Genomic DNA, 19,955 nt, shown 5'->3' with positions numbered 1-19,955 from the left:
CTCCTTACAGTGTGTATGATAAACCCATTGTTTCATGTTCTCTGTGTGTGTGTATATAAATCTCTCCTCTGTTTTTTCCACCAAATGCATCCGATGAAGTGAGCTGTAGCTCACGAAAGCTTATGCTCTAATAAATTTGTTAGTCTCTAAGGTGCCACAAGTACTCCTTTTCTTTTTGTCTAAAAAAAATAAAAGGTAGCTACAGGGTGGGCTGAGGTGTCTGGGGAGTGGGACCCTAGGGACAGCCAATGTTTCAGAGAAGATTTGAGCTGAACTTAGTTATCTTACTGTTAATGTATATGGTAACAAAATCAAATCCAGGAAGAGGGTGGCTTTGGACTCTTAATGTTTGAGAAGGCTGGGGGCTATGGCTTGATTATACAGAGGTTAGTTGATTATATTGCGTTCTCTGCAACAGGCTGATTATTTTCATGAACAGCTCTGACTGCTGTAGAGCCAATGTCCATGGCCTTTAGCTGGCTGTGTGATTTGGAAACTCATGGATTCTTTGGGATGGAGAAGGCCCTAGCAGAAGTATAGCCACTCATCACAGTTAGATCATAATCTTAAATAGGGGTGTAGTAGTATAGTTAACATTCAGAATATTGTTTTAAAATATTTTTATGGAAAAAAGTGGGTTTTCTGCATGCATGTTTGTAATGTTTATGTTCTGACTACGGAACATCAACCATTGACAGCACTTTGGAGGGGGAAATGTTTTTGCAATATACCAAGCAGACTGTTCCATGTAAGGCTCAAGCAGCCCCAAAAACTCCTGTGGTGTGGCAGAGGATAAAGGAGGCCTGTTTGCTCCCTCCAATTTTTAATAGTTTGCTGACTGTGCAGTAGAGCTTTATTTTAAGCATTCCAGCTCTAGTGGGAGCTAGTATAACTGGCAAATAGGTGATGGTGTTGAGCATTTTGACCACTAATAATTGCATATATATATATAATAATATATCACAGCCATCATGTGCCAGCAATGCCCCTCTGCCATGTACATTGGCCAAACTGGACAGTCTCTACGTAAAAGAATAAATGGACACAAATCAGACGTCAAGAATTATAACATTCAAAAACCAGTCGGAGAACACTTCAATCTCTCAGGTCTGTAATCGAGTGACCGGAGGGTGGCTATCCTTCAACAAAAAAACTTCAAAAACAGACTCCAACGAGAGACTGCAGAATTGGAATTAATTGGCAAACTGGATACAATTAACTTAGGCTTGACTAGAGACTGGAAATGGATGAGTTATTACACAAAGTAAAACTATTTCTCCATGTTATTTCTCCCCCCCACTGTTCCTCAGATGTTCTTGTTAACTGCTGGAAATAGCCTACCTTGCTTTCCACCATGAAAGGTTTTCCTCCCTCCCCCCCCCCGCTGCTGGTGATGGCTCATCTTAAGTGATCACTCTCCTTACAGTGTGTATGATAAAACCCATTGTTTCATGTTCTCTGTGTGTGTGTGTGTGTATAAATCTCCCCTCTGTATTTTCCACCAAATGCATCCGATGAAGTGAGCTGTAGCTCACGAAAGCTTATGCTCAAATAAATTTGTTAGCCTCTAAGGTGCCACAAGTACTCCTTTTCTTTTAAAGGAAATACTAGAGGAGTGAATCCAAAACAACTCATTTTTCCATCACAAGAATTAGCATTCTAAACAAGACTTAAGGCCTAGGCCTGCAAAGGCGATTATTTATTTTGTGAAATTCCTAGATGTGAGAGATGTATCAAAACTGTGAAGTCAGGCTAAATATATTATGACACTACTTGCAAGTAGCAGTATGCCAACCACAGAAAGAAAGAGAGAGGGAGAGATATAATACATTATTTGAGGCTGGAATATTATTTAAAGTATACAGCAAGGAAACAGGTTTCTTTAACTTGGTGTTTTTTATAGTACCTTTTACTGGGATATAGAGGGAATTTCTCCTATTGCTAATAACCATGGAAAGGTAACAAGTGTGTCTTTTGTATGAGATTTAAAAACCCAAGGCCCTTTCTGCTTGGTGTGAAAGTTAAAAATCTCATAGCACTTTGGATAAGAGGAGAAGTTTGTCTATTTGCTTGTGGTCAAAATTTCCATGTGTCTCTTTCACAGAATGCTGTGTACCAATTGGGTGCCACTATTGATTGGAGAAGTGGCTGCATTTCAGTGTTGCTAAAAGTATTTTGTGCTATAATATGCTTGAAGTAGAGAGATAAGGGAGTTAAGCAAATAGCTGCTCCAAACTGTATGTTCCCCTTTGAGTCCATGGGACTAAAATGATTAACACATTTCAAGTTTAAGCCTTTTTAAGTTCTAAAGGGAGGATTTTGTAAAGCACCTTTCGGATTCTTAAGGACAAAAGGTGCTAGATAAATGTAAATGATTATATAACTAAGTGACAGGTGTCACTTGGCTGCACAGACAACAAGAGCTGAATCAGTCAGCCAACAATTCCCTAAGATAATCTTTACCTCCTCTTTCAGTCTCTGAATTTGTCAATTTCCTCTTGGAATCTGCATCATACCTGCTTAAAGTGCAAAATTGAAAAGCCTGAGAAATTTTTTCCTCTTACCTGCCCCTCTACTCCTATTACAGCCCCTGACTGTTTCTACTTGCCATTTAAAAATATTGACCTCTAATACATATTTTAAAAAACAAGAAAATGAATATATTTTTCCAGACTCACCTCTAGCACTTGATGGGACTGACCCACCATGTTCTTCACAGCCTGTTTGAACTATTGTTCCTCCTCCTCCTCCTCCACAAGCTTCCTGCCTCAAGTGAGAGTGACTGCCTTTGGGATTTTTCTTCTGCTTTCTTCCTGCTATCCTTCTGTAGTCTCCCACCTATCCACTAGCTTCTTTATGTGTGCTCAGGCTCTCTTTTTTTCTCACTTCTGAAGCGTATGGCTTGAATGAGGAGCTTAGCATCAACAGAGCCAACTTTGGCATTTTGGGGGAAGGCCTACACAACAGTATTTTGTAGCTGACTGCTATCCACCAAGATCACACCACTCTGCACAGAGATAGCCTAAGGCTCTTGGAAGGTTAGTGAGGATTTTTTTTTTTGCAACACAATTGCAATAAATTGAACTCATTCATTTTACATTAAAAGTGTGTGTGTGTGTGTAAGTAATCTTCAGGTTCCTCCAGGCGGCTGCTACAGAAGTGGAACCCAGCTGGTTCAGTTGTTCCTTTTAGCTGTGTCAATTAGTTTATACTTTGAAAGCCAACATTTGCACAGAAAAGGACTAGAAACTTTTTTCTATTAAATCTTTTATACTTCTTTCTCTAAATCCGGGGGAGATGCTGCTGCTGTTGGCTTTATGAAGCCCAAGCTTAGCTTCGAGCACTGATGTGGGTTGTTTCTTGGTCTGGTTTCACATTTGAACATGCCAGCATTGAAGCTTAAGCTTCCTGCTGTACTTATGCGGTCAGGTAGAGTGGGATTTGCTGAGGACCAAACTGAGCAAAGAAACAATGTGTGGTAGCTTGCACGTGGGCGTTACTTTGACTATGATCCGGTTAATGAGATAGAACGGGGGTTCCACCGCCTTTGTTTGAAGGCTGGGTTTTAACCTGGGATCTGTGAGCAGGCCGTGGAGGGGTTTCACGGTCAGGTCACCCTGCCTTTTTTTTATGGCTAGATGGGCGAGAGATCCTGAATGTCTTCCCCCCCCCCCCTCCATTGTAGGGGAAAACAACTGAAAACAACTGCTCTGTATTATGTAGTACTGGGCACCATGGGAGGGAGGATCCTGTGTTAGATGGACCGCTGGTCAGACCCAGTGGGGAGATTCCTACCTGGCGTGCACTTGGGAAGAGTAACAAACTTTGGGTGCCCTCCCGAGCTGTCCAGTCCCCCCTCACATCTGTGGCTCCTTTTCACAGCTGGGGTACTACGCTCACCTTGCTCAGGGCCGATCGTGGCGGCAGTGCCCCGGGGGGCTGGAGTAGGGTCTCCCGGCTGGTAGCGGTGCCCTTCTCCTAGCCCGGGCAGCCCCGGCCCCGCTCGCCAGCTGTTCGGGGCTGTAACACTCTCGCCGTCGCTCGTTCTCGCCCAATAGGGAGCGGCCCGCCCGAGGAGGCCCAATCGGCGGCGAGGCCGGGCGCTCCGCTAGCCAATGGGGCGGCGGCTGCGGGGGCGGTGCTGGTGTCCTCGAGCCGAGCCAGCCGCGGTGGCGGGCGGGGCCTGCGCAGTGTGCTCGCCCGCCCGAGCCGCACAGCCAGCTTCCGAGCCACCGCGGCAGGCGCTGCCCGCCCTCCTCCCCGTCTGTGCGTCTCCGCGGTGGAGGAGCTTGAGCGCTGCTGGGAGCCAGGCTCGGCGGCACCATGGCCGTGGAGGAAGAGGGGCTCCGGGTTTTCCAGAGCGTCAAGATTAAAATAGGTAAGAGCAGGAGAAGGGAGCGTCCCCGGCCGCCAACAAAGGGCGCGAGGGGGGCTCCCTGCAGCCTCGGCGTGGGCTCTGGGGCCGCGGGGCTGCAGCCTAAGTGCGGGTCCCTCCTTGCCCTGGGAGCTACGGTGCATTGAGGCTCGTCTGCCCTCACCCCAGCCCCGTAGCCCGCCCTCTAAAGCGACTGCTGAGGAGGCAGCAGCCGCCTAGCTAGGCACTGTGGGGTCCCGTTGCCTTTTACAGCAGCTGCGCTGCCTCATCCCTCCTAGCCGGGACAGCTCTGCACGTAGAGCGCTCTTCAGCCTGCCCACCAGCTGCCCTGGCTGCTGCTTGTCCCTCCTGAAGTTTCTTCGCAAAGTCTCCGCCTCAGAGGGGCGATGGATGCTGACAAGGACACTAGGGGTCTGTCCTGCCTGAAATGGGTTGGGTTGTTCCTTAAGATCGGGCAACAACATCCCGACTAGAGACTGACCAGCTGCAGTAGCATCTTTGCCAGTTACAGTTAGAAACTAAATAGCCTATCCTTGGACTTGTCTTTCAAACGCGCTCTTCCCCACCCCTCGCGTGTGAATGCATTGGACATGGAGGATGCAAATCTCCGTTTCTTTTAGATTCCTAGTCCCATTCGTATTGGTGACAGATTGTGTAATAGGATGGAAGAACAATCTGGGTCTTTATCTGCGTGAGCCCAAGGACTTGATTTTAGCTAAATTACACTGAAGAGTTTTGAAGACTAACAAAGCCACTCATCAGTTTTGTGCATCGTTTGCTAAAACCGATGGGGAAGAATAGAAGGGCATAAAATTACTAGCAGTAGGTTCAATTTTAATACGGTTTTCATGCATCTAACATTGCTACAGTCTCATGTATTGGAAACTAAGCTATTGCTATGTGGCTGTTGCAGAAGGTAGCTCACTTTGTTTTAGAGATGCATTGCTATTTTAGCTGCTGAGTGATTTCCAGACCACATTATTAGAAAGTAAGCAACAGATGTCACTGTGTTGTAGATTTTAAACTCTCTTTGGTAATGTTTTGAGTGTGCAGGGCTGTTGGGAAATCCCTTGTTTCCTCAACAGAATAAACCCACTTCATTTTGAAAGGGAACACTTTGTTTTGCCTTTTCCCCCTGCCATTTGGGGCAGTTGGGAGTTTGAAAGGAAGCTAAGGTGCCTAACTCCCACTGAAGGCTAAGATTTCAGAGTAGCAGCCGTGTTAGTCTGTATTCGCAAAAGGAAAAGGAGTACTTGTGGCACCTTAGAGACTAACAAATTTATTTGAGCATAAGCTTTCGTGAGCTACAGCTCACGTCATCGGGCTAAGAGAGTTGGAGGCTTAGCTCCTTCTTGTGCTTTTGAAAATTACTGACATGTTGATATTCCTAAAAGCAACTTCGTGCCTACCAACTGTAATGCAGGATAAAGTAAAACAAGTTAGAGAATAAATCTCATTACTCAGGTAACACAATGGTATTTCAAGGAGATGGCAACATGTTAACTTGCTATTAGGATCCTTCCCTCATTAATTCAGTTACATAGTAGCTTAGAAAGTAAAAAAAAAATTGGCATCACTGAAATAAAATGTTATGGTAACATGAATTAGAAGTTATTTACATTATGTACGTGACTCCATCCAGAAAAGCTTATGAATGGGTCTATATAGTATGGCAAAGTGAGACTGGCTTTCAAGTTCCCTTGAAGGAGGAAAAAAAATCCAGCTGTTTAATGTCTTGTTGTGGTAGGTGTATTAAAGGAGGAATTCATGGAATAGCAATATGTTGTAACTAAAGTAGTAGTAACAGAAGAATTTCTATCTACCATTTTGCACGTAATAAAAACCACTGCAAGTAGTATAGCATTGACTGGCATTCACTGAAGGGAGTAATGTGATGGTATCATAAGTAATGGACTGACATAATTGAAATATGTCTGAGTGACAGAGAAGATATAATTTAGCAACAACAGCAAAAGGTTTGAGATTAATCTGACCAAAACATCTGCTAAAATTAATCCCCTTTCAGAATTTAATATCCGAACCCTTATTAGAGTAATTTTTGATTGATACTCAATACTAGTAGTGATTTGTGGCCACTTACGTACAGTTATACTACAGTGAGAAAACTGTACCTGTGTCATTGACACTAGAATGCCTAACCTTTAGTTCCTAAAATAAAGATCTTTTATCTGATGTGGTTAGACTAACTCCAATAGTTCAGGTAGTAGAGCGGATTGGTATGCACATGAGATTTGACTTTTTAATCCAGTAGAGGGCAATGGTAAATGTATACAGGAGCCAATTTGTTCCTTCTGTCATGTAGTAGTAGTAGTAGTAGTAGCAGTAATGTATTTGAAATCATATTAATCAACTTTCATGGCAAGAGTTTCTGAAGAAATGCTTGTATAACAGGTTTTGTTTAAATGTTAAACACTTCTGGGACTTCAGTATGTTCTCACAGAGGTAAAAGTCATGTCAGCAAAACAGAGGTGGCAGGATAATTGCAGTTTCTGAGCTGACTGAAAAAAATTGGCATGTTGATGTTTCAGTTCTGTTTAGTAGGTCTTGTGAAGTGGCTGTGACCTGCATAATTTTGCCTAGATGCTTTAGAGTTTCTACTTTCCATCTCAAAAGTGGAACAAATAGTCCTTATGTGCACCCAGAAGAAATAATATGTAGAACCTGCATTGCACTTGGTCTTCATGAAGGCTTGGAATTTTTTTTCAGATATCTACAAGCTAGAGGTAGACATGAAAGAGAAAATGAGGCAAGTGGCCACAAACCACTTTTATCAGCTTTTAGGAGTGGAAATCTTCATATCTATCTATCTATTTATCATGAGGTTTTTGTGCCCATCACTAGTATCCAAGTAGACGTCTGTTTGCCCTTCCCTGGTTAGATTTGTTTACATTTATTTATATAATATATAGTTCATGGTGAGAAAAGCTCTGTGCTCATGCTCTAGAACTGATCCAGAATCTGATCACTTTTAATCTTCTTTGGAAATTCATTCCTAAGCCAAATTTCTTTGACCAAAATCACTTACTACTTGGTTTGGTGAGCTGTATTGTCCCAGAGGAGCACTTCTGTCCTGCCATGTCATGGATGGAGAAATAGTCACATACAGCAGGGTCCTGACCTGCTGAGGACACTGACTGCCTTGAAGTAGCAATGGAAGTGAATTGTGAGATGGACTCGAGATCAGGTGCTTGTGAATCACTGTGGGCAGATCTTGTCCGGGAGGAAGAAGTCATGTTCCCTAGGAAGCTGTAGATGGAAGAAAGCATTAGTGGCACAAAATGTCAACTGATTGTCCAAGATCAATGATTGAGTTTAATGAACAGGACCACTTCAAACCAAGTGGGGTGTGATGTCTTAGTTCTTTACAATGTTTTCCTATTCTGAAGAGGATCTTGCTGGTCTTGTCTTGATTCAGCTGGAGCCAGTTGCTCTCTCCTTTAGAACTTAATCTTGTGTGGACTTTGTGACATTCTTATGATTGCATTGTTTGCATCTGTTGAGAATGATTTTCTTCTGTTTGCATGGCTGGCATATCATGAGCAGTGCAGCTGATTCTACAGATGATATCCTGTAGATATTGAAGAGGAGATACAATGAGGTGGATTCCTTTGCGAAACTGTGGGTGAGAGCTTTTGGGAAGGAAGAGCTATCACTGCACTAACTCTCCTTTTTGTGGTCTTCTCCATTGGAAGAACTCAGTGCCTGTCTGCTTTTGCCCATGGTTCCCCCATGATTAGAATAAAAATCATTTTTATAAGAAAGCAGCATATGGACAGAAATACAAGGGCATTCATTGCCTTTGCTAAATATTTCCCTTCAAAGTCAGATTGTCTTTGGAGTTATTTGGCTACCTTTTACAGAAACTGTATTTTCATATTATACATCTTTCTTCATTGAAAATTATTTTTTACAGGAATCTCTCATACATAAACAAAACAATGTGTCTTGTAAGACTAAACAAATGCTTCCTGTAAGATTGCCACTTTGAGGAAGTGTGCTGCTCTGATATTTCCATGAGTCAGGGTTTCAGAACCTGAAAGGAAACAACATAAGACTTGTGGCAGATTGGCTGGAAAAACTACAAAGATTGTGCTTCTGCTTGGCAACATAGTTACTGTTAATAATACTTATGCTCTACTTAATTGCTACCCTTTTCTCTCCTTTGACTTGTCATTTTACTACTTAAGGAGTTTAAACTTTCAATTACAGAAATAAAAACAAAGTACATATTTAGCATATTCAGCATTGCTACAATGGAAAGCTATAACCTGGGTAATGGGAAAGAACAAATCTTACACTGCAGGAATTACAGGGCTGTGTTAGGATGGAAGTTAAATTACACAATCATAGTGGACCCTTTTGGCCTTAAAATCTATTAACTTTGGATTTAGTAAAATACCTTAAATCTTGCACTGTTGTATCCAGGAATGTAAAATGTATGCTATTCTCTTGATTGTATAAAACTTAGTGCTTTTTGAATGAGTGTTCAAAAATCATACGTAATAAAACTGAGTTCTTAATTGACTACCCTTTTATCTGTAGGTTCAAATGTTGAGATTAATCCTGCAGTATTTCTAGAAACAGCCCCACAGATATCAATCTCTTGTGAGAGGGCTGATGGATTGGGAGTCATTTGGAAGTCATGAGTGAAATAAGACTGGTTTCAGAACATAACTCACGTGGGTGATTTCATTGTGTAACTTGGTATAGATGATATATCCAGCTCAGTAGGGAGTTAGAACTGAAACCAAAGAATGTTATAGTGCTCATCCCATGCCTGACTTTTTATATTAGCAATTGTCAGGAATACTGTAATGTACTCATACTGTAGAAATGGAGAAGGGAAGTAGCATTTTAGAAATGATGCATTATGTAGTACTTTATGTATGAAATGGGTCATTGTGGAAATCAACTAAATCTGTAAACAGAGCAGTGATACGATTGCAGAAACATTGGATTAAACATTTTCTCAGCGAGTCACTTTTTTCCTTAATCTATGCTTTAAAAATGATTACTGTGAGAAATACATACTGTAAAATATGTCATGAGGTAGGGGAGAAGAATGATTTATTGATAAGCTGTTTCAAAATCAGTAGAGCAGCAAATGATGAAACTAGGTGAAGTTAATTGCCTATCCCCAGATATTTAAGAATTCACAAGATCAGAACCACACTAAAATTTTAAGTACTACTGATGGTGTGTCAGGAAAGGGGGTGGAGTGGTAATTTAAACAGCATTGCTTGTTGTTTGGTATGTTAGCAGTTTATTTAAGATGTAAGACTGGATAATTTAAGGGGAGTCATAGACAGACATTTTCCATCTCTAGCTCACTGATTCAAACCTTGTTCAACTTGGTAGCCACCACATTTGGTTGCTAACTTTTGTTATTCAGCATGCTGTGTGAAAGGATTGGTGGTCAGCCCTTTCCCATGTGAAGAGAGCACTACGTACAATAGGCTGTTCTGACAGATCCATAAGACAGTAAAAGGGTTGAATGGATATGGAGAACAAACTACTATCTGACCCTTAAGGATAGCCTCACCACCTGAGGATCGAAGTAAATTATTCAGGCAGCATGGTAAAGACTTTACTCCTGTCGATTTTTGTCCTTGCTATAAGAATAGCAGAGGATGATGGTCTTCGGGACTGTTCGTCTTATACCTTTCATGATTTCTAAATTAACTTAATCACATTTTGTAAAATTATACAGATCCTGCACATGGGAACAAAACCAAATATGGTTCAGTTTCTGGAGGGTGAATTCCTAATGCCAAGGTTACTAGGTCAAGAAAACAGATTAATTCAGGACAGTAGGGAGTCTGAACATAACTTCCCAGTTTTTTTTCTTCTGGAATTAGCTGACATGCTATCCTTTGGTCCCATGGTCATGGTAAACTAATAGTGATTCTCCTCGAGTCTTCAGAAATATAGCTAGGTGACTTCATCTGGAGGTCAGAGCACCTCTGATGGCAAGACCTCCACTATATAGTACTTGATATCCTAATCCGTGATCATATTCCAGAAAATGCATTTGTCAGTTTTATCATTGTACTGAAATAACTTTTTAGGATAGCTTTTATTAGTGGGAAAACAAATACTCTGTTACTGGGGTTATATTCAGCCACAATATTAGCCCCTGTTACTACTTATTGTGTGCTTACAATTGTCTGGTTTAGTATCAGACATAGTAATGCAAATCTCCCTCAAGTTTCATGTGCCAACATGGGGGCTTTTCTCCTAGCTGCTGCACCCAGATTAATAGACTATTCATCCTGGCCACGTCCTCTTGGAAGTTTACATTTCCTGTGTGACAGCTAAGGATGGACAGAAAAGGACTTGAAATCAGTTGCTGTGTAACATATGTATTAACATTGTTCTGAGGCTACACAAGAGGATTAAAAATCCTACAAACAGCGCAGGCAGAACATAGTCTCTAGGGCCATATTTGTATTAGATAATTCCTTGTATACCATGCTGAGATATAGGACCTATGACAACTGTCTTTTCGATTACTGTTCCCAAATGGTTGGTTGATTACTATTACCAAGTGCAAAAAACCCCAGAACTAAACGGTGTAACTTTGGTTATAATTTTGTCATGCTAACAAAAGAATTTGCATTCTCAAACTTCACATGTTAAGTGATGTTTCTCATGTAAAATCAACTTCATAGTTAAGGCTGCAACTATGCCACATTAGAAGATAAATTCCTTTGGTGAAAATAAATGATTGTATGGTGTGAAGTAGGTACATTACATTAACTTTTATTATTCAATAGTAGGGTCATGGGGCTTTTTTCTTCCTCACTCTGGCCCAGCGTTGCCCACTAGGCTATATAAATGATGATTCTCTGTTAACTGCCTTCTCCTAATTAGATATTTCATGGTGATGATGGATACAGCAATTTGTTGATGTACACTCCTCCTCATCCCATTTAAATGGCTGAGAGAGAGATCTGGGCAGAAGTCTGAAACAGGGAAATAAACATTTTTAAGGGGTTTTCAAATATGGTTGGCATTTTACAAGCAACAGCAAAGTACTTATCACGATAACAAGGAATGGAGAGAGAGCCAAAATTTTTAAAAAAGTATTATTAAAAACTATGATCTTCTGACTTAGTCCTGACCCTACAGCAAAAATAGAAAGACATACAATTAAAAAAAAAAAACAACCCTAAAAATACCCATTGATGTGCTATATTGCTAACAGCAGCATAAATAGGCAAATCTCCTAGACCAGGGGTCAGCAACCTTTCAGAAATGGTGTGCCAAGTCTTCATTTATTCACTCTAAGGTTTCGCGGGCCAGTAATACATTTTAACATTTTTAGAAGGTCTCTTTCTACAAGTCTGTAATATGTAACTGAACTATTGTTGTATGTAAAGTAAATAAGGTTTTTAAAATGCTTAAGAAGCTTCATTTAAAATTAAATTAAAATGCAGAGCCCCCCCGGATTGGTGGCCAGAACCTGGGCAGTGTGAGTGCCACTGAAAATCAGCTCGCATGCCATAGATTGCCAACCCCTGTCCTAGATGTTACAAATGAAAACAAAATGGCATTCTGGAATCCTGAAGGGACCTTAAGACTTCTCCCTCCCCTCTAATTCTCAGGCCAATGAAGGATTGGAGATCTCACTCTGATCTCATTTACTATTGTAAGTTGGGAATAAACAAATAGAAGTCAATAGTTAACACTGGTGTGAGATCTGAATGGTCTTTGGTGAATTGACGATTACAGCATTTGGTCTCTTAAATGAGTGATATTCAAACTGAGGCTCTTGAGCTGTACCTAGCTCTTTAATGTGTCTCCTGCAGCTCTTTGCAGCACATGATATTAAACATGGTGTGATTTAATTATTAACCAATCAGGAGGCTTTTATTATGTTAACCAATTGTAGTTGATAAAATAATACTTGGTGAGTCGTTTTGGGAGGGGGGTGTGACTAAATATTTCCCCATCATATTGTTGAAATATGAAAATATAGTACTACAGTAAATAAAATAATGAATTCACACTTTTGTGGCTCTCCTGGGTAATGTTGATCGCTAATTTGGCTCCTGAACCACTGAGGTTTGCGTATCACTGTCTTAAAAGGAAGGAAGAAGATATGACACCCTTACTCTATCTTCCATTCCCTCATGGAAAGCTTCCCACATGCTGTATGACACTCTAGCTGCAACACAGTGATATTTCCAACATGAGGGGAAGTAGCAGAGGTGGTGGAAGTAGAAGTCCTGGAATGAAGGGAGAGGCATGTTACCCGTGCTCAAATTCTAGAGAGCTCTCGGGGGGGGGGGGGGGGAATCAAGATATCAAACACTTACATTGTTCAAAGGGATCTGGGGATCATAGTGGATCATAAGCTAAATATGAATCAACAGTATAACACTGTTGCAAAAAAAGCGAACATCATTCTGGGATGTATTGGCAGGAGTGTTTTAAGCAAAACACGTGAAGTAATTCTTCCGCTCCACTCCGTGCTCATTAGGCTTCAGCTGGAGTCTTGTGTCCAGTTCTGGGCGCCATGTTTCAGGAAAGATGTGGACAAATTGGAGAAAGTCCAGAGAAGAACAACAAAAATGATTAAAGGTCTAAAAAACATGACCTATGAGGGAAGATTGGAAAAAAAAAATTGGGTTTGTTTAGTCTGGAAAAGAGAAGATGGCGGGGGGGACGGACGGACACAACAGTTTTCAAGTATATAAAAGGTTGTTACAGAGAAGAGGGAGAAGAATTGTTCTTCTTGTCCTATCCTCAGAGGTTAAGAAGCAATGGGCTTAAATTGCAGCAAGGGAGATTTATGTAGGACATTAGGAAAAACTTCTTAACTGTCAGGGTGGTTAAGCACTAGAATAAATTGCCTAGGGGAATTTGTGGAATTTCCATCATTGGAGATTTTTAAGAGCAGGTTAGACAAACACCTGTCAGGGATGACCGAGATCAGAGGTTCTCAAACTGTGGTCCGTGGACCACCAGTGGTCCACGAGCTCCATTCAGGTGGTCTGCGGATAGTTCCCTCTAAGGTGTGTGCCTCAGCAGCCGCACATGAGAGAATGAAGGGCCGTCCACCTAATTAACCGAGCCGCGCAGGTGTGGCTCCGCTAATTAGGTGCCTGCACCCTGGAGAAGACCCACATATAAGGTGAGGTGCTTGCCATTGGATTTGCGCATCCCAAATTCCCACCACCCCCTCCCACCTATCCCCTATTTCCTCCAAAGTGCTTTACAATAGTTAGCTAATGGTACAAACAACATTTAGAAAAATCATTAAGTGGTCTGCCAAGACCCTCAGCAATTTTCAAGTGATCTGGGGGTGGGTGGGGGGGAAATGTTTGACAACTACTGACCTAAATAATATTTAACCCTGCCATGAGTACAGGGGATTGGACTAGATGACCTCTCAAGGTCCCTTCCAGCCCTATGATTCTATGATAATGACTTCGGACTCCTAAAACTCAAATGGCAATACTACAGTATTAAGACATGATAGGGTATGTATTAGTGATCTGTTTAATGTCTCAGGGAGGTAAGACGTTCCAGACGTATATAAATGAATCGCTATACCATGTGGTATTATGTCTTAATGCTATATTTTAAATCTACTTTCATCCATTTTGTGCTGGTAATAGAGGAGAAGCTTACAGTTGTTTTCAAACTTCATTGCACCATGATCCCCTTCGAACAACAAAAATTACAACAAGATCCCAGGAGGATGGATCAAAGCTTGTGTCCTGCCCAGGACACGAAGCCCAAGTCCCATCATCTTGTGCAGGTGGGCCAAAGCAGAAGCCCGAGGGCTTCAGCCTCTGGTGAGGGGCCTGTAACCTGAGCCCCACCACCCAAGGCTGAAGCCCAAGGCAGTGGGGCTTGGGCCCCACATCTCAGCAAGTCTAACACCAGCCCTGGCGATCCCATTAAAATGGAGTTACAACCCACTTTGGGGTCCTGACCCACAGTTTGAGAACCACTGGCTTAGTATGTGCTTTCATTATGACCATAGGCTGTATTTTGTGTGACTGAAGTTGGTGAGAAACTTGTACATTCTGAACAGTTTTCTTAACGTTTTCTGCTTTGTACAGTACTAGTAATTTACGTGACCTTAGTGCATTTTAAAAAACAACTTTGTCATCAGTTCTTTAACAATGCCTTTAATTTAACATTATGGAGTGGGGATTGATTTTAGGCTCCAGTTATAAGCTTGATTTATTTTCAGCCCACACCTAATTCCCATTCCCACCCCCCCCCGCCCAAAAATAATATCCCTGAAATTTCATATGCCACATCTTCCAACGGCAAAAGTTTTTTGGTGAATTTTGGAAAAGCCTAAGACTTCTAAAGTTATGGTGTTCTGTTAATTCCTGTCATTCAGTCTTGGAAATTTCTGTTTGTGGTTCATCTGATCTTCAAAATGGCTTGGCCTAGGAAATTGAGGTCCTTAAAGTGTTTTTTCCTCAAAGAAAAATGTTTAGTATTTATGCAGTTTTTGGAAGAAGATAATGTGGTTAGTAAAAACAATGTGGCACCTTAGACTAACACATTTATTTGGGCATAAGCTTTCATGGGCTAGAACCCACTTCATCAGATGCATGGAGGGGAAGATACAGGAGCAGGTATAAATACATGAATACATGTGAATTGCCTTAACAAGCGTGAGGTTAGTCTAACGAGACAATTCAATTGACAGCAGGATTCCAAGGGAGGAAAAATAACTTTTGAAGTGGTAATGAGTGGCTCATTTCAGACAGTTGACAAGCAAGTGAGAGTAACAGTAGGGGGAAATTAGTATTGTGGAAATTACCTTTAGGTTTTATAATGACCCAACCACTCCCAGTCTTTATTCAGGCCTTATCTGATGGTGTCCAGTTTGCAAATTAATTCCGGTTCTGCAGTTTCAAGTTGGAGTCTATTTTTGAAGGTTTTTTTGTTGAAGAATTGCCACTTTTAGGTCTGTTATTGAGTGACAAGGGAGATTGAAGTGTTCTCCTACTGGTTTTTGAATGTTATGATTCCTGATGTCAGATTTGTGTCCATTTATTCTTTTGCATAGACACTGTCCAGTTTGGCCAGTGTACATGGCAGAGGGGCATTGCTGACACATATCACATTGGTAGATGTGCAGCTGAATGAGCTCCTGATGGTGTGGCTGATGTGGTTAGGTCCTATGATTGTGTCCCTTGAATAGATAGATATGTGGACAGAGTTGGCAATGGGGTTTGTTGCAGGGTTTGGTTCCTGGGTTGGTGTTTTTGTTGTGTGGTGTATAGTTGCTGGTGAATATTTGCTTCAGGTTGGGGGGCTGTCTGTAAGCGAGGATTGGCCTGTCCCCCAAGATCTGAGAGTGAGGGATCGTCCTTCAGGATACATTGTAGATCCTTGATGATGTGCTGGAGAGGTTTTAGTTGGGAGCTGTAGGTGATTGCTAGTGGCGTTTTGTTACTTTCTTTGTTCGGCCTGTCTTGTAGTAGGTGACTTCTGGGTACCCTTCTGGCTCTGTCAATCTGTTTCTTCACTTCACCAGGTAGGTATTTTAGTTTTAAGAACTGTTGATAGAGATCCTGTAGGTGTTTGTCTCTGTCTGAAGGATTGGAGCAAATGCGGTTGCATCTTAGAGCTTGGCTGTAGACAATGGATTGTGTGATGTGGTCTGGATGAAAGCTGGAGGCATGTTGGTAAGTATAATGGTCAGTAGGTTTCCAGTATAGGGTGGAGGTTATGTGACCATTGCTTATTAGCACTATAGTGTTTAGGAAGTGGACTTCTTGTGTGGACTGGTCCAGGCTGAAGTTGATCGTGGGGTGGAAATTGTTGAAATCTTAGTGGAATTCCTCAAGGGCTTCTTTTCCATGGGTCCAGATGATGGTGATGTCATCAATGTAGTGCAAGTAGAGTAGGGGTATTGGAGGACAAGAGCTGAGGATGCGTTCTAAGTCAGCCATAAAAATGTTGGCATACTGTAGGGCCATGCAGGTACCCATCGCAGTGCCACTGATTTGAAGGTATACATTGTCCCCAAATGTGAAATAGTTATGGGTGAGGACAAAGTCACAAAGTTCAGCCACCAGATTTGCTGTGATGGTATCGGGGATGCTATTCCTGATGGCTTGTAGTCCATCTTTGTGTGGAAAGTTTGTGTAGAGAGCTTTTACATCCATAGCGGCGAGGATGATGATTTCTGGAAGATCACCAAAGGATTGTAGTTTCCTCAGGGAGTCACTGGTGTCTCGAAGATAGCTGGGAGTGCTTGTAGCGTAAGGCCTGAGGAGAGAGTCTACATAGCCAGATAATCATACTGTCAGGGTGTTAATGCTTGAGATGATGGGGCATCCAGGATTCCGAGGTTTATGGATTTTGGGTAGGAGATAGAATATCCCTGGTTGGAGCTCTAGGGGTGTGTCAGTGTAGATTTGTTCCTGTTCTTCTTTAGGGAGTGGGGATGTTAAAAAGACATTCTACACTAGACTTATCTAACTTCCAACTTAGGTGGAAGGTTAGGTGGAGGTTCCAGTTTTCAAACCTTAAGTGTCTCTTGTTTTCATATCTGGCTAATTAGGCTGAATTTGAGACCTTGTCTGCCAGCTTTTTCCCTTTTCTCATCTTCCCAAATCAGATGTGGACAGAGGGAAGAGAAGGGGAAGGTCTCTGCATAGGCCCAGAAGCAGCAGTTCCTTGAAACCCATTTGCTGAGAGGAGGAGAGCTGAGCAGCAGGAGAAGAGGAGAAGAGCAGCCAAGGATTCTAGCAAGACGGAGAAGTCTTTTGGTGGATGGAGGCGAATGAGTGGACTGGGAGGAAGCTGTTGTTAAGAATATATTCCTGGGCAGGGTGGGGGTGTTACTGATGGATTTAAGCAGTCATGATATAGTGAAATCCTACTTTGCTTAAAATATGTAGAATTTATATGCAACTTCTTTCATACATACGAGAAAGTTCATTACAGCATTTTTTTAAAATATCTGAAGTTTGGCAAAAGTTCTTGATTTTTTTTTCCTTAACTTTTGATGTTCACTTGAGCTAAACAACTGGGGGGGGAAATAAGTTTGTATTCCAAAAATATCCTATGTTCTTTATTTTATTTTTATTAAAGGCAGAATAGACAACAACTTCTAAATCTTCTTGTATCAACACCACCTCTTATGGAACATAAGCTTCTTCTGTCATGTTTTAGCATGGATTTATTTTCTCCTGAAGTCAAGGCTATACTTGGGCTTCTGTCACTGTACTGCTACTCAAGAAGATTTCAAAATCGGTCTGGAAGGACAGTCTGCCTTAGAAGGGCTGATAGCATATTTGTGTGTTCCTGTTTCAAAAAGTGAACTTGCAAAAGTCAAGGCACTAGGTTATATAAATAGCAGGCAGAGCTTCAGGAACTCGTGAAAGAGTTCTCTTCCTAACCTCCTTATGAGTACTACACACAAGTGGGTTATTCTGTCAGTGACAGTTCATGAGTGACTGGTTTTGTGTACATTAGCAAGTTGTTACTTCTCAAGCTCTCATTAAACTCAATTTTTCTCCATTAGTCTTTAAAGAAAATAATGGTAACCATCATCTTCAGTATATTTTTGTACTCATATGTTTGTAATTTGCATTAGTAGGAAGTAATTTTAGTTTTAATTTTCCAAATGTACAAAAGTTGGCAGTTTGCAATACTATGTTCTCAAATGTGCGTCTTGCTATGACAATTTATATAACACTTACATACAAAAACCAATATTAAAAATGCTGCTTAGGTTGCAATGTCAAACAGTAGAAAATCAGGAAATGCCAAAGTCATGGTTTCTTTTGCAACCTTAATTCTGCCCCTGGTGCAATGACTCTGACTTATGGGTGTTAAAGTAACTCTTTGGTATAGGATGGGAAGACTGATTTACTACTACATCACAGTATTTCTGAAAACATTTATATTTACAAGTGACTTGTATCTTATTTTACTTTTAATCAAAAACTCCCAGAAGAAAACAGAGTGATGGCCTTCACAAGGCTTTAGTTAGATTTCTTGCTTGTATTTCCCAGCTGGTGTTGAAGTACATCTGGAATCTATGAAATTCCTTTCTTTGTTCATCATTTCCTGCTTCATTCAACGCTGCAGTGTGGGGTTCTGAAAGTCTATTCCCCTCTGCTTATAAGGTGTATTCTTCTAGCATTTACTGACTTTTTAGTGATCAAGTTTTTTATGTATTTTACAGTATAGATTGACTGTCCTGCTAAACTTCTAAAATGTGCTGTTTGAGTATTCTAGTCAAAGTTGGCCTCCCTGAGTCTCTGGCACTAGTTCAGCCTACTACAGAGTGTTAAGGAGGAGGGAGGCAGAAAAGGAAAAGAACAGAATCTGCTACACGTCATGAAAGCTGCCTTTCTAAATGTCTCTCTAACCATAGAACAATCACCTACCTGTGTGTGTGTGTGTGTGTGTGTGTGTGTGTGTGTGTGTGTGTGTGTGTTAAAATTCAACCTATTGTGTAGGAAGTATGGAGTGTTACTTATTACTGTTGCTTTTTTGGGTTCTAATTTGGAAAGATTGTAACTGCCATAGAATAACATGAGTACAACCTTGAATGTGTTTAAAAATTAACTGTTCTTTTGAGAGCATGACTGAAGGCTCAAGTTGTGTGAGTCTGAGTGATCCAAAAACAATGTTCAGTTTAGAAAAGTGAATGCTAAATTTCTAAACTAAATTATGTTACAGAACTAACCCCCACAAAAGACCCTTGAGACTGCAATTGTTTTGATTGACAGAATGCAGTCTTTATTTTTAGTAATACTTTTAGTTTTGCTGGCAAAACATCTAATAAAGAACAATATGCTTGCTTACATTCTCAGATTCTGATTCTGAATATTGATGAGTAACAGGGTCACACACTGTTTTACAGTGTGGTCTACATCTTAATAGCAGGTGCCTTGTGAACAGTTCCCTGCTTATTCGTTTCTGCACAGAGTAGAGCTCCTTCTCTTCCATTTCAAATTGTGTAATATCTCTGTGAGAACTACATCCAGTGCTTGCACGGAGAACTCAATATTAGGGAAGTATTTCTTTTATTTTTAGCGTCCCTTTTAATGCAGTTTAGGAGATAGAAATGAGGATGGGAGCCAGTACTGCCAGCTCTCCACAGACCACATTTGGAGAACTGCTGACTCCAGCTGTCGTCTTAACTTTATATCTCTCTATGAATTTTAATGTATTTTAACAGCAATCATATACATCTGGTTGATTACATTAAAAGGCAAATACAGCAGTCACATTATACTTAGTGTTAATGTATTGTAGCAATGTGGTGATTCACCGGTGTGGCACCTCCTGCTGGTCATCCTGGGAATTAGCACCCTCTGCAGGCTGGTGTCTTGCCTGCTGCTGGCCCCCGTGTCCCTCCCAGTCCCCCTTTACCTTGGGGTATTGCCCCCTGGCAGTGCCCCCACACTCTGGGTCTTGCCTCCCCAGGGAACCCCCAACCCTCTATCCTCACCTTGCCTCAGTGGCTACTGGCAGTCACCATCTAGCACCCGCTCCCTAGGGCAGACTGCTGTAAACCACTCATCGGCCAGAGGGGTTGGTCCAGCTTCCTCTGCCT

The 19,955-nt window shown here is 41.4% G+C and overlaps 1 protein-coding gene across 2 annotated transcripts in view; it reads left to right on the top strand.

Annotated features, from left to right (window-relative positions):
* Positions 1-19,955, top strand: part of RASA3 (RAS p21 protein activator 3) — a 265,746-nt gene that overhangs the window by 60,289 nt on the left and 185,502 nt on the right. Inside the window, exon 1 of one of the 2 annotated variants that reach the window (XM_038388179.2) lies at positions 4,147-4,378. The exons of the other annotated variant lie outside the window; for it this stretch is intronic. Within the exon in view, the coding sequence (XP_038244107.1) occupies positions 4,324-4,378 (55 nt within the window). The 5' untranslated portion in view covers positions 4,147-4,323. Of the gene's footprint in view, positions 1-4,146; positions 4,379-19,955 lie in introns of those variants that run through there. 2 annotated transcript variants of the gene reach the window in all.

The sequence above is a fragment of the Dermochelys coriacea genome, chromosome 1, assembly GCF_009764565.3.
Source record: "Dermochelys coriacea isolate rDerCor1 chromosome 1, rDerCor1.pri.v4, whole genome shotgun sequence".
Classification (NCBI taxonomy): Eukaryota; Metazoa; Chordata; order Testudines; family Dermochelyidae; genus Dermochelys; species Dermochelys coriacea.
The sequence above is the reverse complement of the archived record's forward strand: the minus strand, read 5'-3'. Positions and strand labels throughout refer to the sequence as shown.